Source organism: Ceratotherium simum, chromosome 1, assembly GCF_057802395.1.
Source record: "Ceratotherium simum simum isolate JZ-2026a chromosome 1, ASM5780239v1, whole genome shotgun sequence".
Taxonomy (NCBI): domain Eukaryota; kingdom Metazoa; phylum Chordata; class Mammalia; order Perissodactyla; family Rhinocerotidae; genus Ceratotherium; species Ceratotherium simum.
In genome coordinates, this window is record NC_141900.1 from 76078519 (window position 1) to 76104953 (window position 26435).

General features: G+C 38.3%; 1 protein-coding gene across 1 annotated transcript in view; it reads left to right on the forward strand.

Moving 5' to 3' along the window:
* The window catches only part of CFTR (CF transmembrane conductance regulator), a 170183-nt gene extending 145903 nt beyond the window's left edge, over positions 1 to 24280 (forward strand). Inside the window, exons 24-27 of the mRNA XM_004418769.3 lie at positions 11552 to 11641; positions 20430 to 20602; positions 21229 to 21334; positions 22557 to 24280. Coding sequence (XP_004418826.2) covers positions 11552 to 11641; positions 20430 to 20602; positions 21229 to 21334; positions 22557 to 22757 — 570 coding nt within the window. The 3' untranslated portion in view covers positions 22758 to 24280. The remainder of the gene's footprint in view (positions 1 to 11551; positions 11642 to 20429; positions 20603 to 21228; positions 21335 to 22556) is intronic.
* Positions 24281 to 26435: the final 2155 nt, after the last annotated feature.

Below are 26435 nucleotides of genomic sequence, written 5' to 3' on the forward strand. Positions count from 1 at the left end.
TTCCTTCCATTTTGCTAACCTTGCAAGGGCATAGTCCCCCAAGATCTCTGATGTTGAGACATCAGAGATCTTTGGTTCAATTAGTCACTTGTTTTCAGATGCATGAAACAGGGACTTTGAACAAGAAACTTTCCCTCTCCCTCAGTGATCCTGAGACATCAGCTGTAGAATCACAAGATGTCATTATTCTTGCAGTTTTTTTTTTTTTCGGTCCTGTTCTTACCTCCTGTCACTAGAAAGCAATCTTGGAGAATGCACCAGCCTGGAAAACAGGGTATTGTGCACATTTCAGGTAGAACCTTCTTTAATTTGTTCTGCTTTACCTGTGAGCTCTGAGGGCATGGGGAGGAGACAACGGGGCCTATGGTCAGAGTCCCATTGGCTCGGACAATTTGAACACCAAGACTTAAAACCATTTATTAGCCTTGAACCTTGTTAAGCACTTAATTCATGAAAAACAGAAAAAATAATTTTTAAGTGTATTTTTAAAGCTTCAATGACAAGCTTGAAAGGCTGCAAGCTATTCTGAGGGAATGACTAGGCCTATTCTTGCAATGAGACTTTATGATCCAAAAATAATCCATGCCCACGTATGACTTCCACCACAGAGTTGGAACATCTTTTGCTGTGAGAGATATCAGATAGGCCAAAACATGTATCTGTAGATCCAAACAATGAAATTGGGAGTGCAGCAGTTCTCATTCAGTTTAACAATAATTAACAATTTAATAATTAGTTAGTAAACTCTTTCTATGTGCTTAAAACTATAAGCACTATAGATTCTATAGTTATGTAAAAGATATTGAGGTCCCAGTCTAACCTATGAGCTTCCAATGAGAAGCTCAAAATAGTTGGGTCAAGGTACAGACTCATCAGGGTGTGCTGTGGGTAGTTAGGAGAGAACATCCAGCCCCAAGCCCTGTTGTCACTACTTCCACCATGTCACTGTATCCTTCCTTCTTTTCTACTCCCACTGCTGTGCTTCTCTCCTCATCTTCTTCACATCTCTCCATTATATGTTGCACACAAGTTAAACTTTTGAGGCAACATTCTGATTTTGTGATTTGCCAAGTCAAAAAGCTTTTAGGAAAACCTTTCTTCACTGAATAAAGTCCAGATTCTTCAATTTGTGGTTTAGGTCCCTGACAATCAGGTCCCAGCCCAACCTTTCCAGTCAGATCCACCACTCTTTATATCTGGGCAGCTTTAGGTTTCAGTTAAGCTGGACTTCCTGTTCCATGAAAGATACCTCAAATTTTTCTCTCATTTCCTCTGTTCATGCCCTTCTTCAGTCTGAGATGATCTTCCTTCACCATAGTCCCTTTGCCATCTCAAATGTTAAACTCTGCCAGGTGGCCTTTCTGACTCCCTCCCTTCTCCCATTAATCCTGACTCGAACTTCAGGTTTCCACTCCCACATCCCAGTCCCAGATGGGATCTAGAACTTTGTTTATAAATCTCTGCTGGCACTTCTCCATGAATTTTATTAGAATTATCTGTGTATTTGTTTAATTTCCACTCAGTATTATAAATACTTTGCAGACATTCTAGTTAAAAAAGCAAGATTTAAACACAAAATCATCAACAATCAAAGAAGACTAGCAAAAAGAATATAATAGAAATGCTAACTAAAACATAGATTTTTTTTCCTTACTAATTTTTCTCTCTCTTATATAGCACATAACACAGTAGGTTGCATGGTAGAAAATCAATATACATTGTTTTATGCTGAGGCCCTAAATGCTTGATATCTTTTACAAGAGACTGTGGTTCTACCAGTATCTGGATTTTACTAGCTGTGTAATCTTAGGCAAGTTATTTAAATTCTCTGAGTTTCAATTTCGTTGTCTGTAAAATGGATATAATGGTAGCAACTACTTCATTGGGTTTTTGTGAGGATTAAATGAGTCAAGTAACAAGTAGAAGTACTTAGACTACTCCTTGGCACGTAGTAAGTACAATACACTGTGCTACGGTGGTAGTTACTATTATTTATAGTTCCTTGAGGACAGGGGATCATGTCTCCTTCATCTTTGTGTTGGATTGGAAATATGCTTTAGGAATGAACAGATAAGTATGGACAATTTCACAAAGAAGGTGATAATTAAGGTGGGCCATAAAGAGTCATAAAGTTTGTAGGTTTTAGAAAAGTTCAGGGCTGGGAGTTATGGAGAGAATATTTCAGGATCCAAGACAGGGATATTATGAACAAGTACAGAGACGGGAACTTGAAAGAGTTGGAGGCAAAGGGCAGAGGTGGTCACATGTTAGGGAGTATTAGGAGAGAGAGGGAAAGACTTGACTAGTCCTGAAATGGCCCCGTGAGGAATGGCTTGACTCTTCTTGAGCTAGGAAGAGGATGGTGAAAGGGTACAAGACTGTGCTGCTGCTGGCAGCGTGTGGAGAGTGGACTTCAGGTAGGCAGAATGAGAAGCGGGGAGATGGGCTAAGAAACTCTCCAGCTGTGATGTGATAAGAGCCTGGACTACAATGAGGAGGACAGTGTGGCTGGAGTGCCGAATTCAAGGAAGAAGAGAGAACTAACTAGTGTGGATATTAGTGCAACACAATCTTACTATTTCTGAGACTAAAAATTGGAAATTTTTGATAGTTTGGTCAGAACTGGAAATCATTTTTTTAATGCTATCTCTGAAAAAGTGAATACTAAAAAGTTGTAGTATAAGAGGTTGTGAAATATTAAATGTTGCAGGAAACAATAATTTGAACATCTTACATGCAATTATTTACATACAAATAAATGATATGTACATTAACATAAAGTTATTATCTGTTTCTTATAAACCTTAAACATTTTTGATGAATAAGTACTTTATTTACCTTGTTCTCATTAATTGCTATTCTTAGAAGCAAAGAAATACTTTTTTTTTTAGACATTCTATAATGCAACCTTACGATCTTGATTTGTTCAAATTGGATGGATTTTCATTGTACAGATTCAACTTATAATAAAATTTTGCAGACATTGCCAAAAGGTGAGATCATAGCCACTGTGATGCTTATAAGCATTTGTGCCACATTTTAATAGAACTATACGTGGTATATATATATCCCATCTCAGTCAAAACAATACAGCACTATATACATAAGGATGAGTCATTCCTCCCACTTATTTAATTTATGCTACATTCAATCACCACAGAAGCCAAATTCCTGTTTTGTTTTTCATTTGACGTCCATGGCTAATGCATAATACCTGTTGCAGTGGTATATGACCAGCTCTGCGCTCGGCTATCTCCACTGTGTTGAGGAGTCAGCTTCAGGAAAGAGATTAGGCAGGCAGTGAACAATAGGGCACTCTGTTCTTCCTTGAGGCCTAAGAATTGCCCTTTATACTATACATACATGACATTAAATAAATATCAAATATTTGCACATCCTAATTTTCCTATTGAAGAACAGTTTCTTAAAAGAGAGAGAGAGTATCATTGTGATTTATAGTTTCAAATGTGTTTTTTGCTGCACTATCGGACTGACTGTGCCACCTTGGCCAAGTCATGTAACTTCTCAGGGCCTTGGCTGTTTCATTTGTAAACCAGGAAAAACGATGTAGGTGACCTCCAAGGACCTCTCAGCTTTAGAGATGAGTTTGTGGAAACTTCAAACAGTTTGGAAAACGGAACTAAGAGACCTACTGCAACCCGTGGAAGCAAGAGAGTGCCAGATACTATTTTTAAGTCAAGAATGGAATGTTTGATTAATTGTATGAAATTGAATTCTCACTGAACCAGTTCATTCACTTATTTTTTTTTAATTAAAATTAAAGTATTACTTTAATGCTAGACAATAAACTGTAAACAAAAGGCCTACAGAATTTCTGAATGATATCAAATCCACTATATCTAAAACTTGTGGATGTCTCACTTCAAAAAATAGCTTTCTTCCTTCATAATTTTGAATATATATCTATTTTAAACAAAATTTATTAATATATAATATATTGTCATACATTTGATAAATATTATATGTAAACTATAGGCTATTATGAGAAAAAGTTAGGCATACCATTTCTCAAGCAGTTGTAAAGAAAGATCAAAGTTTTAATGGGTGGTTAGTATTATTCCTTAAAAGACTGTGGGTTGTAGTAGCTGTTCTTCCAGAAGGAAGAAAAATAATATGTACTGAACTCTGACAATGATGTTTTTATATTTTTACTTCTTATCTTCACCTCAGCCCGTTTATTCATTCAGGGAGCATTTATTGAACATATACTCTATACAAAGTCCATGAGCTAATGACAAGGTACACAGCAAAATTATGGTCTAGGAGAAGAGATGGACATGAAAAACAAAATGCTTACGAATGCATATATAATTTTAATACTCCCTATAGGCTATGAAAGTAAAGTATAGATATTATGATATCATATATTGGGGGACTTTATTTGGTTTTGAGGATCAGGAAAAATGCCTGAGGAAGTGACATTTAATTTGAGACCTGAAGGATTTAGTTGGCCGTGGGAAGAAGGTAGGGGATGAGATTTCCAGGCAGGGAGAATAGTGTGTGAAGAAACTGAGGCAGTGAAAGAGAGCCATGTGGCTGGAGTGAAAAAGGGAAGGGAGTAGATAAGGACCCTAACTGAGCCAGAAGTGGAAGGGGCTGAATCATGTAGGTCTGTAGGCTGTCTTGAGGATTTTACATTTTGCCCTAAGTGTAATGGAAAGCCACTGGAGGTTTTTTAAAAGATTAATGGCATGATCCAATACTTGAACAGCAGTCCTCCCCTTATCCATGGGGGGTACGTTCCAGACCCTCATCGGATGCCTGAAACCACAGATAATACCGAGCCCTATATATATGATGTTTTTTACTATGCATTCACACCTATAATAAAGTTTAATTTATACATTAGAAACAGTAAGAGATTAACAACGATAATGAATAATAAAATAGAACAATTATAACAATATACTGTAATAAAAGTTATGTAAATATGTTCTCTCTCTCTCTCAAAATGTCTTATTGTACTGTACTCACCTTTCTTCTTCTTGTGATGATGTGAGATGATAAAATGCTTACCTGATTAGAAGAATTGAGGTGAATGACCTAGGCATTGTGACGTAGTATTAGGCTACTATTGACCTGACAATACATCAGAGGGAGGATCGTCTGCTTCTGGACCACGATTGACCGCGGGTAACTGAAACCATGGAAAGAGAAACTGTGGATAAGAGGAGACTACTGTAGTGATTGCTTTGGTTGCTAAATGAGAATGGACTGGAAGGGAGGCAAGAGTGAAAGGAAAGAAATCAATTAGGAGGTTCTTGCAGTGTTCCAGAGAGAGAGATTGGTGGCTTGAATTATGTGGTGGCAGTAGAGATAGAGAAATAAACGGATTTGAGATACATTTGAGAAAACAATCCACAGGACTGATGATTGATTCCATTTGGGAGGATCACGGAGAAAGATAAGTCATGGATGACTCCAAAGTTTCTGGATTGAGGAAATGAAAGTGCCATATATCAAACTGGGAAAGCCTAGAGGTAGAGTAGGTTTGAGAAGAAGGGTGGCATTTCTCCATTTTACAGTGAGAGCACTGAGGCTCAAAGAGGTTGGGTTTCTGTTTGTAGATAAACCTCCCAGGCCAGAGCTGCATCACTACTGCATCTTTGCAAACCACGTTGCCTTTAATAACTTCTGTGTCTGCTTTGATGTTGTGACACCTTTGGCCTCCACCTATAGTCCTCCAGAATAATGGCATTATTCCATTTGGCCAAAGTAAAATTTCTTATTGTGCTGTCCCATTCAATGTGTAAGTGTCCTTGAAAATTACAAAGACACGGTAGCCCGTATAAAACCCTTCAACTCAGGTCCTGCATAGGAGGAATAAGCTAGCCTTTCAATTCACAGTGCAGGAACTGAGCCTGTGGCCAGAGGGATGGATAGCAGTGCTTAAATAAAGACTATGCTGCTGAGCACTGATGGGCCCTTTATGGACCCATCAGGCTGCTCCTGCCTAACTTTTAATCTTTCCTGAGCTCCAGATCAGCAATAAAAACTGGCCTGCACAGGACTTGAGGCATTTTTCTGTGGTGATGAGGAACATAGGTTTGGAGAAAAACATCTTTGGGTTTGAATTCCAGCTCTACTGTCTACTAGTGAAGTGACCTTGGGCAATTCACTTAACTTCTCCCAGCTGTGATTTCTTCCTGTGGAATAATAGGATCTATTTCATTAGTTGATATGAAGCTGAAAAGAGATAATGCATATAAAGAGCCTTACCTGGCACGTGGTGAGCCAGCCATAAACTGGAGCTCTGGATTCTAACCACTTAGTTCCCAGTGGAGATAACTTTTCTGAAGCACATAATATGTTGTCTGATACATGGTAAACCTTCACAGTTGTCACTTGCTGTCTTTCTCAATGATGCTAGAAACCTTTTATATAAAGAACCACAGTATTAAAAGAAAAAGTGTTAAAAAAGGAAATGGCAAAATTCCGTTGGCAAACCTTTGAACTTTAGATACTAAATAAACCCAATTGCTTAAATAATGAATTGACTCGAGTTCTCAAAGCCACTTCTTGTTTAATTCTCTAGTTGATCAGAAATCCCCGATAATGCCTTTTGTCTGCTCTCTTAGCTTATTTGGAGATTACTTGCATTTACTGGAATGAAAATGGAAGCTTGGAGGAGGATGCATAAATACATCCATCATATCTTATGATCTTATGAGTCATATATTCATCTCATATGTACTTCTGTAAAGTAGGCACCCCTTAGCAATATGATTTTGATGCAAGTTAAGAAATACCAGCATTAGCCTTCTTGTTGCCCACTCCAGCAGGTTCCTGAGATATTTGGCAACAACTTTATTCTTTAAGCCATAAATTATGCCCCAAAGAATGAGGTCTCTAAGGTGGCCCTCCTTGAACTTGCCAGCTGTGGTGAGGCACAGACATCATTAATCTGGAGTAGACTTGGTTTGTGCAGTTCCTTACAGATCTGATGGGCTCTGAGCATTCTCTCTCAGTCTAAGGAAATTTGTGAAAACTAAAACTTCAAGAAATTTAGTTCTCTTGAAAACACCAATTTGCAAAGGTACATGCACCCCTGTGTTCATTGCAGCCTTATTCACGATAGCCAAGACTTGGAAGCAACCTAAGTGCCCATCAAGGGACGAATGGATAAAGAAGCTGTGGTATATATACACAATGGAATACTACTCAGCCATAAGAAACGATGAAATCCAGGCATTTGTGACAACATGGATGGACATTGAGGGTATAATGCAAAGTGAAATAAGTCAGAGGGAGAAGGTCAAATACCGTATGATTTCCTTCATTAAGTAGTAGATAATAACAACAATAAACAAACACATAGGGACAGAGATTGGATTGGTGGTTACCAGAGGGGAAGGGGGGAGGGAGGAGGGTGAAAGGGATAATTCGGTACATGTGTGTGGTGATGGGTTGTAATTAGTATTTTGGTGGTGAACATGATGTAGTCCATGCAGAAATAGAAGTACAATGATGTACACCTGAAATTTTTACAATGTTATAAACCAATGTTACTGCAATAAACAAAAAATTAAAAAAAAAAAAAAAAAGAAATTTAGTTCTTGGGGCCGGCCGGCCCCGTGGTGTAGTGGTTAAGTCCAGTGCACTCCACTTTGGCAGCCCAGGTTCGTGGGTTCGGATCCTGGGCACAGACCTTCACCACTCATCAAGCCATGTTGCAGTGGCGACCACATACAAAATAGAGGAAGACTGGCACAGATGTTAGCTCAGGGCTAATCTTCCTCAAGCAAAAAAGAAAAAAAAAATTAGTTCTTAATTCTATTTACTGGATGTTATTACCCAAAGGCAAAAGAAAAAAAACAAAGAAAGAATTATTATGAATGTTAACATCAAAAATATTTTTCAGTTCACCCATATGCACAAAGAGAGAACTAAATATTATCATTATTGCATCAGCATTTCCCAGTGAGACAGCTATTTTTTAATAAAACTTTTTTTAGTCATATAGGCAGATCTAAGTAGACAGTAATGTGGCAAGCGGAGTGTCTTAGGGTGATAGTTGCGCAGTGCTTCTTGCGGGGAATTAGATTGTCATTTTGTCACTTCGCAGGATCAATCTCATCTGCCTCCCTTCCCTTCTGTAACGTGAATTCGGTTAGACAAATATTTGATTTCTGCTCTTTCACTGATTTCTAAGTTGTGGCCTTCTCCTGTGCCTGTCTGGTTGTGTAAGTAGAAGTGTTCCTTGGTTTATAGACCAGATGAACATGTGTGGTGTTTAAATAAGTGTCTGTAAATTAAAACAGTTTCAAAACCCCCTAGGAAGCTGGGTTTAGAAAAGAAATCCAAGGAAAAGATGGTAACAAAATAGGAATTTGCTCTAACAAGTTAATTATAACTCATAAATGTATAATTTTCTGTTTAATTTTATATTTGCTTATAATAAGGAATATTGCTAGGAATAAAAAAATTTAATTTCCTACAACTTACAGTGACCTTAATTTCTTTATCCTAAGGACATTGGAATTAGACAAGTGTTCACAGGGGGCTTCAAATGTAGTTGTAATATTTTATTTCTTAAAAAAAGATACAAAGCAAATATGATAAAATTTTAAAATTTAAGAAAACTGGATGGTAAGTACATGGGTGTTTGTTATGTTATTTTATTTTATTTTATTTATTTATTTTTTTTTTATAAGAGAATATTTATTGATAAATGGTTTCTTGCTTATTTCAACATTCTGAGTATATTTGTTTCACCAACAGTCTTTTTTTTTTTTTTTTAATTTTTTGTTTATTGCAGTAACATTGGTTTATAACATTGTAAAAATTTCAGGTGTACATCATTGTACTTCTATTTCTGCATAGATTACATCATGTTCACCACCAAAATACTAATTACAACCCATCACCACACACATGTACCCAATTATCCCTTTCACCCTCCTCCCTACCCCTTCCCTCTGGTAACCACCAATCCAATCTCTGTCCCTATGTGTTTGTTTATTGTTGTTATTATCTACTACTTAATGAAGGAAATCATACGGTATTTGACCTTCTCCCTCTGACTTATTTCACTTTGCATCATGCCCTCAATGTCCATCCATGTTGTCACAAATGGCTGGATTTCATCGTTTCTTATGGCTGAGTAGTATTCCATTGTGTATATATACCACAGCTTTTTATCCATTCGTCCCTTGATGGGCACTTAGGTTGCTTCCAAGTCTTGGCTATCGTGAATAAGGCTGCAATGAACACAGGGGTGCATGTACCTTTGCAAATTGGTGTTTTCAAGTTCTTTGGATAAATACCCAACAGTGGAATAGCTGGATCATATGGTAGTTCTATCCTTGATTTTTTGAGGAATCTCCATACTGTTTTCCATAGTGGCTGCACCAGTTTGCACTCCCACCAGCAGTGTATGAGAGTTCCCTTCTCTCCACAACCTCTCCAACACATGTTGTTCCCTGTCTTGTTAATTATAGCCATTCTGACGGGCGTGAGGTGATATCTCATTGTAGTTTTGATTTGCATTTCCCTGATAGTTAGTGATTTTGAACATCTTTTCATGTGTCTGTTGGCCATCTGTATATCTTCTTTGGAGAAATGTCTGTTCAGGTCTTTTGCCCATTTTTTAATTGGGTTGGTAGTTTTTTTGTTGTTGAGATGCATGAGTTCTTTATATATTTTGGAGATTAAGCCCTTATCAGATGTATGGTTTGCAAATATCTTCTCCCAATTGTTAGGTTGTCTTTTGTTTTGTTGATGGTTTCCTTTGCTGTGCAGAAGCTTTTTAGTTTGATGTAGTCCCATTTGTTTATTTTTTCTATTGTTTCTCTTGCCCGGTCAGATGTGGTGTTTGAAAAGATGTTGCTAAGACTGATGTCGAAGAGCGTACTGCCTATGTTTTCTTCTAGAACTTTCACAGTTTCAGGTCTTACATTCAAGTCTTTAATCCATTTGGAGTTAATTTTTGTGTATGGTGTAAGGTAAGGGTCTACTTTCATTTTTTTGCATATGGCTATCCAGTTTTCCCAACACCATTTGTTGAAGAGACTTTCTTTTCCCCATTGTATGTTCTTGGCTCCTTTGTCAAAGATTAGCTGTCCATAGATGTGTGGGTTTATTTCTGGGCTTTCGATTCTATTCCATTGATCTGTGTGTCTGTTTTTGTGCCAGTACCATGCTGTTTTGGTTACTATAGCTTTGTAGTATATTTTGAAATCAGGGAGTGTGATACCTCCAGCTTTGTTCTTTTTTCTCAGGATTCCTTTAGCTATTCGGGGTCTTTTGTTGTTCCATATAAATTTTAGGATTCTTTGTTCTATTTCTGTGAAAAATGTTGTTGGAACTTTGATAGGGATTGCATTGAATCTATAGATGGCTTTAGGAAGTATGGACATCTTAACTATGTTAATTCTTCCAATCCAAGAGCATGGAATATCTTTCCATTTCTTTGTGTCTTCTTCAATTTCTTTCAGAAATGTTTTATAGTTTTCGGTGTACAGATCTTTCACCTCTTTGGTTAAGTTTATTCCTAGGTATTTTATTCTTTTGTTGCAATTGTAAATGGGATGGTATTCTTGATTTCTCTTTCTGCTACTTCGTTGTTAGTGTACAGAAATGCAACTGATTTTTGTATGTTGATTTTGTATCCTGCAACTTTCCCATATTCGTTTATTACTTCTAAAAGTTTTCTGGTGGATTCTTTAGGGTTTTCTATATATAAAATCATGTCATCTGCAAATAGTGACAGTTTCACTTCTTCCTTTCCCATTTGGATCCCTTTTATTTCTTTCTCTTGCCTGATTGCTCTGGCTAGGACTTCCAATACTATGTTAAATAGGAGTGGTGACAGTGGGCATCCTTGTCTGGTTCCTGTTCTTAGAGGGATAGCTTTCAGTTTTTCACCATTGAGGATGATATTAGCTGTGGGTTTCTCATATATGGTCTTTATTATGTTGAGGTACTTTCCTTCTATCCCCATTTTATTCAGAGTTTTTATCATAAATGGATGCTGGATCTTGTCAAATGCTTTCTCTGCATCTATTGAGATGATCATGTGATTTTTGTTCTTCATTTTATTAATGTGGTGTATTACGTTGATTGATTTGCGAATGTTAAACCATCCCTGCATACCTGGAATAAATCCCACTTGATCATGGTGTATAATCTTTTTAACGTATTGTTGTATGCGATTTGCTAGTATTTTGTTGAGGATTTTCGCATCGATGTTCATCAGTGATATTGGCCTGTAATTTTCTTTTTTTGTGTTGTCCTTGTCTGGTTTTGGTATCAGGTACCTTAATTTCTTTATCCTAAGGACATTGGAATTAGACAAGTGTTCACAGGGGGCTTCAAATGTAGTTGTAATATTTTATTTCTTAAAAAAAGATACAAAGCAAATATGATAAAATTTTAAAATTTAAGAAAACTGGATGGTAAGTACATGGGTGTTTGTTATGTTATTTTAAAATATTTTTTTCTGCTTGAAATATTTCACAATAAAATAAGGGAAAAATACAAAGATGTTTAGGTTATTCATACTTTCCTCATTTTTTCTTTGTTGCTATAGAAAGTATTCATCTTTTCTGGAACATTTAGAAAAAACTTGGATCCCTACGGACAGTGGAATGATCAAGAAATATGGAAAGTTGCAGATGAGGTAAGGATGTTAACTGAAATAATTTGGAAAAGGTAGCTCATACACACGAGTGATTGTCATCGCTGAGATAATTTTACATGCTTACCTTTGTGCTTGTGTGTGTGTGGAACTTTAAAATGGAGCACTTTAATATACCTGGAGCACCCAGTACTTTGGATTGGATCTACCCCTCTCCTCAGTGGTAAGTCTCCAACTGCCAGGCCCCAGAGATAGCATTACTTAGTACTTCTTTCCTACCGATGTGCATCAATGACACCTGAACTAGGAGAGACCCAGGTCCCTCTGGCACACCAGGATTATTCCTGACACAAAGGATCATCTCTCCACACCTTATCTACTCCCTGTCTGGGTCCTGAAGCTTTCCCATCACAAGGAAGAAGCTTTGGTTGACACGATATACTTCTCTGGGAAGCATGGGTTTAGCACAGAAGGATGATGATCGTTCTAGAGCATTTGCAGATGACTGGAGTCTTCTGTGGAAGTCACCAGGAGTCAACTGCCTTCAGGGGATATGGCTGTGAGCACTTCCAGGCAAAATGCCACATGACCTAGATGTGGCATACTCCATCCCTTGCGGTCATTAGGATACTGTGTAGGAAATATACGGATTAAGATGGAATCAAAATTTCTAAACAACACCTTGTATTTACCCAACTGGTGGTTCATTATAATTGAAGGCATTATATGGAGAATTTAGGGTTGGGGGAGAGCTAGAATGAAATTCTTGGCTCCCTTAACAGAACACCCTAGCTGTAAACTGATAATTCTTGGCATACAAGTATTCTATTAAAGAAAAGGGGAACATACATTGTTATCTTTCATTAAATTTGAGGTTTAAGTCCAAAGCTCTAGATGATGGCAGACAACGATTACGGGACCAAAGAATGTTGGGATTCAAAGTTCTTCTTAGAGCACAACTTTATTCCACTGTTTCCCACATTTTTGATCCTTATTTTAACCCAATTCTTTTTATCCCAAATGTTCTTTTCTTTTCTGCCTCCCTTCAGAGTGGATTTTGCCAGGAATTTTGAAATACTTGTGAGTGTTAAACACTCACTCATTGAGTGCCCAACCTTAACGTGCCCCTAATAAAATACAGTTAGATTAACCGTTTTCATTATCAAAGTTTCCTTATTACCCAACAAACAGGGGTTTTAAAGAAAATATTAACCAAATTGCAAGTGACACATTTTAAGATCTTTTATGTGACTTCAGAGAATGAACTATAGGAACACAGTGTGGTGGGAGAGAAACTTGGGAAGGAAGACATCAGACTTTATAAAACCTGCAAGTATTGCCAAGTCGGAATAAAATTTACAGGAAATCAGGATCATAAAGTAATCTGAAATTTTAAAAGACATGGTTAAGATTTTAAGTACCAATGTAAGGCAAAAAATTTACTTGTTTAGATTTTTATTTGATCTCCTCATATTTAGGTATATCTTTTTAGTGATCCTCTTTTTAATAATTTGTCATGCATGAACAGAGATGCTGCTGCTGTCCTTACATTCACGTCATGTGCTTTGAGTTAGTAGGGATAAGTTTTTGTTGAGGAGGCCTGAGAATAGCATACAAACAAATAAGCAACAGCTCAGAGAATCAGAAAAGGCCTTGGTTTAAAAGTTACAGGGTCTGGGCTTTAGTTCCAAATCGTTAATCGTATAACTTATCTAAACAGGAACATTTAGAGGTGTGTCGACCTCAAATCTGGATAGGATACTGGGAAAGAAGGTGTAAATCAGGATGGTCTGGGGCAAACCAGGATGTATGTCATCTCACCTAGTCCTCTCTGTGACCTTGGTGTGACTCGTGTCTCTAGAAGGAAATGAACTGAGTAACAGCAGATAGCCAAATACCTGAATCTTATCCCAACGGCACCTCCTACCTAATTCCCGTTTCCATCAAATGAAAATCAGAAGCACATGCAACGACAGTGCCAGGCCAAGCAACACTTTATTCCTAGCTTGGATTTGGACCCACACTCCAGTGTGAAACCTCATCCTTGCTAATCTGGACTAGATTGTGTGAAGCCATGAGGATCGTGCCTAGTTATTAGCTCTAAGGCTTAGAAGCAAAGCTGGCCCAGACAGCTTCCTTTCCCTTTGTGCCCTAGGCCCACACCTTCATCTTGGCCTTCTGTGCCTTATCATTCTGTGGATGAATTTAAAGCAAGTCCAAGGGAGGGAAAGAGTTTCTATCTAAGACCTACAATTGAGATGGTCTAATTTCCCCATCCCAAAATGACTCAGGGCCAGATAGCTTCTCCCCAGGAGCACTGACTTTACCAGCTGTGTAGACCAAAGTGAATCTCAAAAGAGACTGAATCCCAAGGCGGGAGGGGGAGGAAGACCCCTAGCATTGTGGTCCAATAAACTGGCAGGGTTGTTGTAACTTTTCAGGCTTATGCATATAATAAGCCCAGCCCAATGCCTGGCAATAGTAGGTACAGAGTAAATGTTAACTATTTAATCATATTTCCATCCGGTCTTCACCTGGCCATCTCTTAAACATTGTTGTTTGACAGAATCCTAATTCTTGTCTTATTTTACTTATTTTTCCTGGGAAATTTCATGCATGCTTTTGTCTCTAACTAATACTTCAATGCTGGTGACTCCTAAATCTGCCTGTTCCCAGAGCTTCCAATGTGACATCTCAGCTTGGGCAAGCTCCTTGTGTCCATATAAGTGAGTGTCTTTTCTTCCCCACCCACACAACTGTCCTGTGTTCCTAATCCAGCAAATGGCATCACCACCCACCACCCACCCAGAGCTAAGACCTGGGACTCATCTGTGACTCCTGATTTTTCCACCTGTCTCCACATATCAAGTCCTGTCAAGGATCTCTTCTGCAGATATCTAGAATGTATTCACTTTTCTCCATCCCCACCTGACACCACTACTAATTCTTGTGTAGTTTTTTTTTTTTTGCTGAGGAAGATTCACCCTGCGCTAACATCTATTGCCAATCTTCCTCTCTTTTTGCTTGAGGAAGATTAGCCCTGAGCTAACATCTGTGGCAATCTTCCTACATTTTGCATGAGGGTCACCACCACAGCATGGCTGGTGAGTGATATAGGTCCGTGCCTGGGATCTGAACCTGTGAACTCGGGCTGTTGAAGTGGAGCACACAGAACTCTAACCACTCAGTTATGAGGCCAGCTGCTTATGTGGATTTTTGAAATAGGCTCCTGGCTGGTTTCCCTCTGATTGGCTCCCTGCAGTTCATTCTGCTCTTTGCAGCTCTGGTGATCTTTCTAAACCCTGCATCTGATCACTTGTTTCTCCCCTCCTTATGGCTCCTTATTGCCCTTTGGAAAAAGTCCACCCTACTTAAGGTGACTTATAAGGTCCTTCATGATTTTGTCTTTGCCTGCCTCTCTAAACTCACTCCCCAATCTCCCCCACTTACCATGATCCAGGTATACTGAATTTCTTTGGTTTCTCTAAGGCACCATGTACTCGCTGTTCTCCAGAGGGTTTTTCACATGCTCTGTACCTGGGAACCCCTGCCAGCCCTTCACTGCCTGCTCCTACTCATCATTCAGGCCTCTCTTTACATATCACTTCTTCCCAGAAACCTGCCCTGATGCTCCAGGTCTGAGGGAGGAGCCCTCATAGGTGTATCCTATACCCCCACCCCTTTCACAGCTTTCTTCACACGGGATAGAGATTTACCTCTTAACTTGTCCATGTCCCTCACTGGATTGTAAGTTCCCTGAGGGCAGGGATGATGTCCTATTCACTGTGGTATTTCCTGTGCTTAGAGTAGTGTTGGGCACATGGATGGTCTTCAACAAATATTGATTGATTGAATGATTTGATTCATTTATTTAAATGAATAAATAAATGATGCATGTGTAATAGCCTTGTGATTGATATACAACTGGTGTTACCATTAGCACTGAGGGTACTGAGCCTTGAGAAGACTGAGGGACTTGGCTGACATTGATGGTGGATGAGGAACAGCTGCATCCCTTGACTTCGGGTTCACAGGCTCTTTCACAACAGCGAGCCGTCTCAGTGCCTAAGTAGCATGTCTGTTGGTTTCAGAATGAGGGCTTTTTTGGTAATTGTTTGCTTTTTAGATTACTTAGAAAATAGTTTCCTTCCTTACACGTTGATAGTCAGGTAAGTTATTTTAGAGAGCAACATAAATAGCAGAAATAGTGGCCTTTAAGTTTAGAATTTGCCCTGGAAAACCTGCAGAGTAGCAAAAGGAGTGTCTAAAGGAGTTGACAGTGTCTATTTTTATAACTGCTGACTAATGGACTGTTCACAATTCACTTTTCTGATTTTTTTCATGTTTCCTTGTCACAAGAGCAAACTCTTGCTCCATAATGACATTTCAGAGTGCAGCAACAGCAAAAGTCAACATTTTGAAGAAAATGCCTGGTCCTTTGCAGACTGTAATACATTTTTTTAGTTTGATATTCCACAAAACAAAATTTCTTCTTTGTAAATAGCAGTTTGGAAGTAGATGTGATTTATTAGCTCAACCACATAAATCTGGCAAATTTTCTTGTCCTCAAGTTCTTTATATCCATAAACCATTGATGCTTTTATAGTAAAAATAATATTATATTGGGAGTATATATGTATGTGTGTATATATATGTGCATGTATTTATACTTAAAGGATTCTGCTGCTAAAGATCACTAAATTAGATGATCTCTATAGCACTTTCTCTTTCAGTTCTTTTTTTTCCCTGGTAGCCCCCACTTATCTCTTTAAACTGTAATTTCCCACTTATTATTTTTCTCCCCATCTGTACCATGAATTCCTTCAAGGCAGAGCCTAGTGTTGTTCATCTTTCATCTTTGAATCCCCAGGTCTGCTGTGGAGCCTGGAATTTAATAAATTCTCATTAAGAGTCTGTTAAGGAATCCATGACTAAGCAGTCATTTACATCCAAACAATTAGGAGGCTAATTTAAACCATTTATATCAGCACATAGAGTTGGTAACAATAACTTTGTATCTTTTAAAAAACTATTACCAGGGGCCAGCCTGGTGGCGTAGTGGTTAAGTTCAGTGTGCTCCACTTCGGCAGCCTGGGTTTGCGGGTTTGGATCCCAGGTGCGGACCGACACTGCTCATCAAGCAATGCTGTGGTGGCGACCCACGTACAAAATAGAGGAAAATTGGCACAGATGTTAGCTCAGGGCCAATCTTCCTCAAGCAAAAAGAGGAATATTGGCAATGGATGTTAGTTCACCACCAATCTTCCTCACCAAAAAATAAATAAATAAATAAAATTAAAAAATAAAAATAAAAAACAATTACTAGTCTATCTTGCTTCCCAGTTTCTCGCCAAAGGCTATCATAATATCTGGCAGAAAATAGGTAATTAATAAATTTGTTAAATGTTCACTGACTTCAAAATTTAAAGGTTTACTAACTTTTATTGACCTATCTCTAGTGAATATGATTTTAAAAGATTTTTACTGTACTTGACAGTGAGTAAAACAGAGAGACAGGAATGTTGCAAAATACACCCTAGATTGATCAGTCTCACTGTCATTCCTTTTTTACAGTTTGTTCTCTAAATATTGACAGTGATATATATTTATGTGCTTAATTATTTACTTGTAGTAAAGCAATAGTTTCATTTGGGTAAAAACACACACTTTGCACAGCTGTTTATCACAGGGAAGTGCAAAGTATAACAGTAAAGTAGCTTTCTTTTGGTAAGGCCTTAGGAAATTGGTGTATGATTGGTGTGAGTCTAAAGGGAGAATACATGCTACAACATTCTTACCAAAATCTCAACCTTGTTACTAGGATATGATGTAAATTAATAGTATTGCAGTACTTCCTGCTACCTTACTTCCCAAGGCGATGTGTGAAGGGAAAGTCTTACAAATCTTATTGTCATACCAAGGTAGTGTTTCAGTGAGCAGGCCCGTGTCCTTGGAATTTCCCAGGCTCCAACAATGTTAACAGTTACCGTGGATTAGGTGCTTATCCTGTGCCACATTCTGTGACATCATCTTTCCACAAATTATCTCATTTAATCCTCATTATAGGCTTTTAAAGTCTATACAATTATTTTCCCCATTTTTTTCAGGTGAGGTACGTGAGACTTAAGTAACACACCTGACATCATCAGCGAATGAGTGGTGGCGTGCAGATTCAAAGCCACTTCTGTTTGACTCAGAGCTCTGATCTTTAATCTGTACTTTTCTTGATATTTAATTTGACTTAAAAAAAATCTTCAAATGTTACTGATTGATCTGAAATAAAATACCGACATCTCTATCAGTGTTAAGGAACTTCTAATTTTATAATTTGATTTTTAAGGAGTTTTAGAGAGTCTTAATGATGAGAAAACAGAGGAACACAGGCAGGCCAAGTGACTTGTTCTAGATCACACACTATGTTGCGGAGCTAGAACCCAGCACTCATTCACTTATCATTTGTCATTCTTTCTTAAGTTTGGATTCATTTATCGTTCATCAAAACTGTGTTTGTTTTATTTGGCCAGCATTCTAGAAACTCAGTACATATTTGAATTGTTGAATGAATGAATGACTGTGTTGAATGAATTCATTGTTGAATGAATGAATGACTGTGTTGAGGCTGACAATGCTCCCAGTATTGGCACTGGGGACCCAGAGCTAAGGAGCACATGTCTTTACCCTCAAGAAGCTGACAGTCTAACGGGGGAAACTGCACAAACACTACCATGATTAGGGGCCTGACTGCCCTAAAGGATGATCAGAGATATCCGGAAGGGTACTCCAGGCTAAGCAATGGCACAAACCTGAGAAGGTCAAGGTTATAGGGAAACTACAGGCTGGAAGTAAAAGTGGAGGGGGCTTGATTCTGGATGCCTTGTATGCCATGTGAGGGAGCTCAGTTTTATTCTTTCAGGAAGAGAACTACCATAGGATTTAAACAGAGAAATGATATGGTCAAACCTGTATTTTAGAAGGATCCCTGGAGTATTTGTGTGGTGAATTAACAAATCGACCACTTAGGATTTACAGTATGAAGCTTAAGAGATAATGATGGCTTGGACTAGGGTCGCTAGGGTTAGCAAAGAGGAGAAGGATTTAACAAGTATTTGGAAGATGTCTGGGGCTGGAGATAAAGATTTGAAAAATCATTAACTTTTTGGTGGTAGGTGATACCCTAAGAATGAATGAGATCTCAGAAGGAGAGTTTGGAGAGTTGGGTAGGAGGAAGAGTAATATTCAAGGGGCAGGAAGAGGGAGAGTTGCCCACACATGATAAGAAGAAGAAATGGTCATAGAGTGTGTGGTTTCTCATAAGTCAAGGAATAGATGTTTGAAGAAGGAAGAACATGTTCTGTGGGATGAGGCAGTGGAGACAACAGATGCACACGAATTTTTTGAGATTTCTAGGTAACAAAGGGAGTAGATATTAATAGCTAGAGGAGAATCTGGAGGCAAGTGAAGGGTTTTGGTTTTGTTTTAAGAAGGGAGAGAATGTAGCAGGTTCACAGGCTGAAGCCAATAAAAAGCAAAAATTTGAAGACAAAGAAAGAACACAGGTCCTCCAACTCCTCACCCAATGTCCTTTTATTCACATTCTCAGCTACCTGGATCCGAAAGTAGTTTTATGTTTGCCTTCTGGGATCCATCGGAGTAGTCCACCTTGTCTAATTAAGAGGTTTACATTCCCTACCATCTCAGAAACTCTTATCAAACATTAATGAATGCTGACAAAGTGAGATTGCTTTAATGAGAAACCCAGTCAAGAAAAGGAGTATCGTCTGCAATACATCTCATGGGCATGTAGTTAATATTTGCTGAACAGACACGGTGATGAGGGCCATCTCTGAATTCATCACTGAGCTCATGAGAGTGTTTCTTAAGGCCCTTATCTCATTCTGCGAATATTACAGCTGGGTGGGAGCACATCTTATCTCCCGATACTAAGTCTCAGACTTCCCAAGGGCAGGAGACAACCATCTATGTATCTCCTTAGCCCTCAAACACTCAGCAATACTTGGCAAAAAACAAACATTAATGCACATTTATCTGAGTAAGAGATACAAGCCAAGACTTCGTTTTTGTCTTATTTTGAAAGAATGGGTTTCTATATCTCATTTGCATTTTCACCCTATTTTTTCCTGTCTAGCTTAAAAAAGTAAGCCATTAATGCTAACACGACTCTCATATTCCACCCCAATATTTAAGCACCTTTAAATCTCCAGTAATAGACCACTATTTAACTCCAATTTTTTACTTCATAGTTTCCTCAATTTCTTAAAATCAGTTTTTGAAGAGATGAGTAGTGAGTTACCTTATGTCGTTTTATAAAAAGCTCCTCAGGTGATTCTTGTAAGCAAGCTTCCATGCTGTTATGATAGAGAATGGAAGGTAGTGTAAAAGAATCTGTCATGATAGAGTAAGTAACTGCATTCTATACAGATTGTCTTTTCTAGCATGTATACAGTTGTGCTGTAATTACTTGTGTCTGTCGTTATAAACCCTGAGCCTTGCAGGGGTCATGCACCATGTATCATTTCTTCCATATCTATTAGAGTACCTGGCACATAAGCACTCATTGACAATCTCCTGAAAGAATGAAGCACAGCACTGAAACAACTCATAGACTGATGCTTTAGAGCTGCCAAGATTATACATAGACTTTTGTTCAATCAAATCCAAATAGCAAGAGTGGCGGGGAGTTGACATGAAACTTACACTTTCAGAACTCCTGTGTGTCTTTTTAGATTGTTAGCCTCTTGAGTGTTTTTAACCTTGTGGTATCTGAACTACCCTTTCCAAGCACAGTGTTTTCCCTCTTTCTTTTCTGCAGGTTGGACTCAGATCCGTGATAGAGCAATTTCCTGGGAAGCTTGACTTTGTCCTTGTGGATGGGGGTTGTGTCCTAAGCCACGGCCACAAGCAGTTGATGTGCTTGGCCAGATCTGTTCTCAGTAAGGCAAAGATCCTGCTTCTGGATGAACCCAGTGCTCATTTGGATCCGATGTGAGTTTCAGAATTCTTGCGGTCTAATAACATGGTGGGAGCAGAAACATTGAAGCGTGCTTCCTATTGACACAGATTTCCATTAGGCTGTCATGTCTGCAAGTGGAGAACCGTCCTCTAAATACGAAATAATTCGCCAGTGGAAAAGTCATTATTTGACATGAGCACAAGTGCTTATTTCCTAGTATAAGAGCCGTGTGTTCTCTTCTGAGTGTAATTTTGGAATTTCATACAAACTCTTCTCCCTTATCAACGCGTGATGAAATATTTAGTTACGTAGGCATAATCAGATCCTTGTGATTTTCCTTACTATCCCATTCATACCATAGGAAATATTTATAGCACAAAATAAAGAACTACTAGTGATTCTACACAATGAAAAATAAACTTATTTGTGAAATTTTCTTCAAAACATGTGCCCTATTTATTCATGAAAACATAGACTCTACCCCGTGGTAGGAAAGCTGATTGTGGCTGACACTATATCAACATTGTGTTAAAAGTATTTAAAGAAAGATAAGTAATTTAAAGAACTAAATTGATAGGACGATAACTATGTTATCAAGGATAAAGGCAGATTATTAATGTTCTGTGATGTTATATGTGGTATTTTCTTTCTTTTCTAGAACATACCAAATCATTCGAAGAACCCTAAAACAAGCATTTGCTGATTGCACAGTAATCCTCTCTGAACACAGGATAGAAGCAATGTTGGAATGTCAACGATTTTTGGTGAGCGTTTATAATGTACTCGGGATCTCATTTCTCCTTTAATTCTTGATAACAATCGCATATGTGATTGTTCCTGCAAATTACAGCAATGTACAAGTTCTTCCTTAAACATTATGTCATGCAGCTATCCAGCCTTACTCAAAACAGCTGCACAATAGTTGATCTGAGCTATCAGGTGAAGTTGGAATTCAGTAAATCTAAAATAGTGTATTATTAACTTACATTAATAATTGGAACATCTATATTTTTTTGAGCCCTTTATTTGGGGATCAAGTCATAGGAAAGACTTAAGTCCTGATGCTTTCAATAACTGAATCTCCCTTGGATGGAGTCCAGAACAGGCCTGGATTTTCTTGCCATCTGATGTTGGTTTTAATGCAGTAGTTGAAAGGCTCATTTCATTTTTCTCGTCATTATTTGGAGCTCAGATTAGTGCCTCTCTCAACCACCTTCTCATTATACTTTCAAAACTGTTGCCGATTCTTTCAAGTGATGTTTACAAATTCTCTCAGGTTTAGTCACAAGGAAGTTCTGAGGATGATGCATCACGTCATTTCTGTTAAGGCTTTTGAGGCTCCTGGAGGTAAATGCTTTCCTTACTGAAAGATTGTTATTACCATTATTATTACTAGGTTTCAAGTGACAGATTAGGGGGCAGACTCAGAACCTCTTGCCCTGCTGTGGTCAGGTTCAGGAAAGTGGGTAAAGCCCTTCCATCCTCTGCCCTTGGGTTTGCTCAACTTGAACGTGTGAAGGAGGCATAGTAAACTCAGGTACATCCTGACCAATTTGGAATTGTTAAGCTTCAAATCCACTGTTGAAGAAGTTCAACTCGTTTTTGTGCTGTGGACCGACATTCCTTTTTAAGGTAATATATAAGAGCTCTGACATGAATTATGCTTCTTTTCAAAGCACGCTAGTGCCTCTAAAGTTCTCTGGAGAAGCACATCGCTCAGTATTAGTATAGCTCATTGCTATACTAATTAAAAAAAAAAATCTTTCAGCTGTAAGTAGAAAATTGCGGCTCATTTCACAAATGGTAGAAGCTGTGTAAAGCAAGAGGACTCAGCAGTTAAATGAGATATCTCTGTTCAGACTGCAAACCTCCAGGCACTGCTTTTCTTTTTGGCGTTTTTCTTCCTCTGAGCCTATGGCATTTTCTGTCCTTGCTCTGGTCCGCCCTGCCTTCTGTCCGAGATCTCACTAACAGCCGCTTCCCTAGGTCATAGAGGAGAACAAGGTGCGGCAATACGATTCCATTCAGAAGCTGCTGAGCGAGAAGAGCGTCTTCCGGCAGGCGATCAGCTCCTCCGACCGGTTGAAGCTCTTCCCCCACCGGAACTCGAGCACGCACAAGTCTCGATCCAAAATCGCTGCTCTGAAGGAGGAGACGGAAGAAGAGGTGCAAGAAACAAGGCTTTAGAGGGCAGTGCAGATGTTTGCGTGGGACATTCACTCTTGGAGTTGGAGGAGAAAACGGTTTCTGTCTCAAATCAAGGATGAATAATGGTTATTTTCTTTTAAAGGAAAAATTATGGTAAGAGGAATTAAGGACGTTCATATGGATCTGGATAAATGGCTTCCGGGTAATGGTCAAATTATGTGAAAGGTACTTCAAATCCTTGAAGATTTATCACTTGTATTTGCAAGCCAGATTTACCCCAAAACTCTTTTCCTTTGGTAATAATTGGAAAGGTGGCTATAAATGTCAGCCAGGTTAATTGCTCAACTTATTGTTAGTGAAACTTGTTAATTTGTATTATTGAAGAAGAACCATAATCAACTACTTAGAGATATGATTAAGTAATGATAACTGGAAACTTTAGTGGTTTATATAAATCTATATCCCTTTTTCTCCTCTCTCTCCAAGATACTAAAAAACACAACTATATGGTCTCTTAAGCATTTGGATGGTCCTATTTCCAAGCAAGTATTAGAATACTGTGAGAGTCACAAGACAGCCCATCAAAATATGCACCATGTAACATCTAGGTGATAGGAGAGAGAAATTCCTGATCCTCGAAATCAGAGTGAGTTAGTATCATTTAGCTCTGCCAAGAATCCAAATAATTCAGATAATCAGAATACATCCCTTACCTGGGAAAAGGGTTGTTCTAGTCCCATGTGGGGAACAGGATATCTCCCTGATGCGGAAGTTGACATACCTTTCCCGAGCTTCCAGAAAGAAACAAGCTCATAAGACCTCTGAACTGAAGGATGATTGGAAAATGCTTCTTTAAATGCTTTAAAAACCCCTCTTACCACAGAAGCTCCAGGTAGAGATTGCGCAAGCAGAAAGGCCATGGGCACTGCAGGTAAATGTACGTGAAATCAGAAAATCTAGGTATATATAGGGTGAGGTTGTGTGTTTTCAGGCTAGCTATATGCACTTCATTCATACTGTATATACTGAGTAGGAGAGATATTGGGAGACACACTGAAGAAGAGTCAATCATGAATTGGTTTTATATGCTTCTGTTTTATAATTTTGTGATGCAAATGAAATTTTCTCTAGGAAATATTATTTATTTTAATAATGTTTCAAACTCATAAATGGCTGTATTTTAAGAATGATTATATTATGAATTATATTTGTATAAAAGAATTTTTATATTTGAAATATAGACTTTTTATGGCACTATTTTTATGATATATTATGTTAAAACTGGGGGGAAAAATACCTAGGGTGATACTGGCCAGGGGCTATGAATTACCTTGATGGTATGGAGAGAGGCATAAGGGCTGACACAGATGTTGCACACACCTGTATGATTCCCATCTGGCACACAGGTTCCCTCTGAGATGCAGTTCTAAAGAAATTGGTACCACAAAATCCGATGGCTCCTATCAGACACACTGCCTTCCCAAGTCCAAACTAACCCTTAAGATTCCATTCTATTTATTACTGTAAGAAAATATCATTTGTCAATAAAATTCATATATTTGTGTGAAACTTAGCTGTTTTCAGATGTGTTCATTAATCGTGTCTCATTTATCTCTTACTTCAGTCTCTAAGGTTCATGGAACACAAAACATGAATCTCTCCTTTAGATATAGCTTCTTGAGAATCCCACATGAATTAAGACATTCGTAAAAAATTATTTCTTTTTTTAGATTGTGGTAAAATATACGTAACTTAAAACTTACGGTTTTAACTATTTTTAAGTGTACAATTCATAGCCTTAAGTACATTCACATTGTTGTGCAATCATCACCACCATCCATCCACAGAACATTTTTCATCTTGCAAAACAGAAACTCTATAGCCGTTAAACAAAAACTCTCTATTCCTCCCTTCCCCTTCTACCTTCTGGCAACCACCATTCTACCTTCTGTCTCTGTGAGTTTGACTACTCTAAGAACCTCATATGAATGGAATCATATAGTATTTGTCCTTTTGTGACTGGCTTATTTTGCTTAGCATAATGTCTTTAAGGTTCATCCATGTTGTAGCATACGTTGGAATTTTCTTCCTTTTTAAGACTGAATAATATTCGGTTGTATGTATATACCACATTTTGTTTATCCATTTGTCAATGGACACTTAGGTTGCTTCTACCTTTTGACTATGTTGAATAATGCTTTCATGAATATTCTGAAAGCTCTTGATAAGTGAGCCAATCTCATCAAGGGAAATAGTAGTTCTACACTAGAACCTAGACGGCTTTTCTTTGTCCAAATCCCTGTTTTTAATTGGTGAGGCTTCCTTGGTCCCCTTTTTTTCCTTGCAGAGTTTCTTCTTGAAAGATGCAGGTGTTGGTGTGTGGTAGATGGACAGCAGGTCTCTCCTCAATGCCAAGTACTCCAACCCTGTTTTTCTTATTTGGAGAGAAGTGTTTTCACGTGTGACCCCAAGAGGGCAGTCTCAGAGCCTGCTCTATTCTAGTTATTCTAGTTCATTTTTTGTTAATTAATAAACTTTATTTTTTAGGACATTTTTAAGTTCACAGCAAAATTAAGCAGAAAGTACAGAGAGTTCCCATATACCCTCTGCTTCCACACGTATACAGCCTCCCCACTGCTAACATCCCCCAGCAGAGTGATACATTTGTTACAATCAACACATTATTATCACCTAAAGACAATGGTTTACACAAAGTTTCACTCTTGGTGAATCCTATTCATCCCTTTTTCCCTCCTAACCCTGGCAACCGTGGGTCTTTTTATTGTCTCTGTAGTTTGGCCTTTTCTAGTATGTCACATGGTTGGAATCTTACAGTATATAGCCTTTTCAGATTGGCTTCTTTTACTTCGTAGTATGCATTTAAGGTTCCTCTTTAAGACATGAAATCCATGGCTTGATATCTCATTTCTTTTCAGCTCAGAATTATATTCCATTGTCTGGATGTACCACAGTTTATTCATCCATTCACCTACAGAGGAACATCTTGGTTGCTTCTAAGTTTTGGCAGTTATGAATAAAGCTGCTATAAGCATCCATGTGCAGGTTTTTGTGTAGACATAAGTTTTCAACTCCTTTGGGTAAATACCAAGGAGCATGATTGCTGGATCTCATGGTAAGAGTATGTTTAGATTTGTAAGAAACCACCAAACTGTCTTCCAAAGTGGCTGTACCATTTTACATTCCCACCAGCAATAAATGAGAGTTCCTGTTTCTCTGCATTCTCGCCAGCATTTGGTGTTGTCAGTGTTTGGAAATTTGGCCATTCTACTAGATGTGTAGTGATATCTCATTGTTATTTTAATTTGCATTTCCCTGATCACCTATGATGTTGAACGTCTTTTCATATACTTATTTTCCATCTGTATATCTTCTTTGGTGAGGTGTCTGTTCAGGTCTTTTGCACATTTTTTCATTGGGTTGTTCATTTTCTTATTGGTGAGTTTTAAGAATACTTTGTAGGGCCGGCCCCGTGGCTTGGTGGTTAAGTGCGCGCGCTCCACTGCTGGTGACCCGGGTTCGGATCCCGGGCTCCCACCGACGCGCTGCTTCTCCGGCCATGCTGAGGCGGCGTCCCACATGCAGCAACTAGAAGGACGTGCAGCTATGACAGACAACTATCTACTGGGGCTTTGGGGGGAAAAAATAAATGAATAAAATCTTTAAAAAAAAAAAAAAAAAGAATACTTTGTATATTTT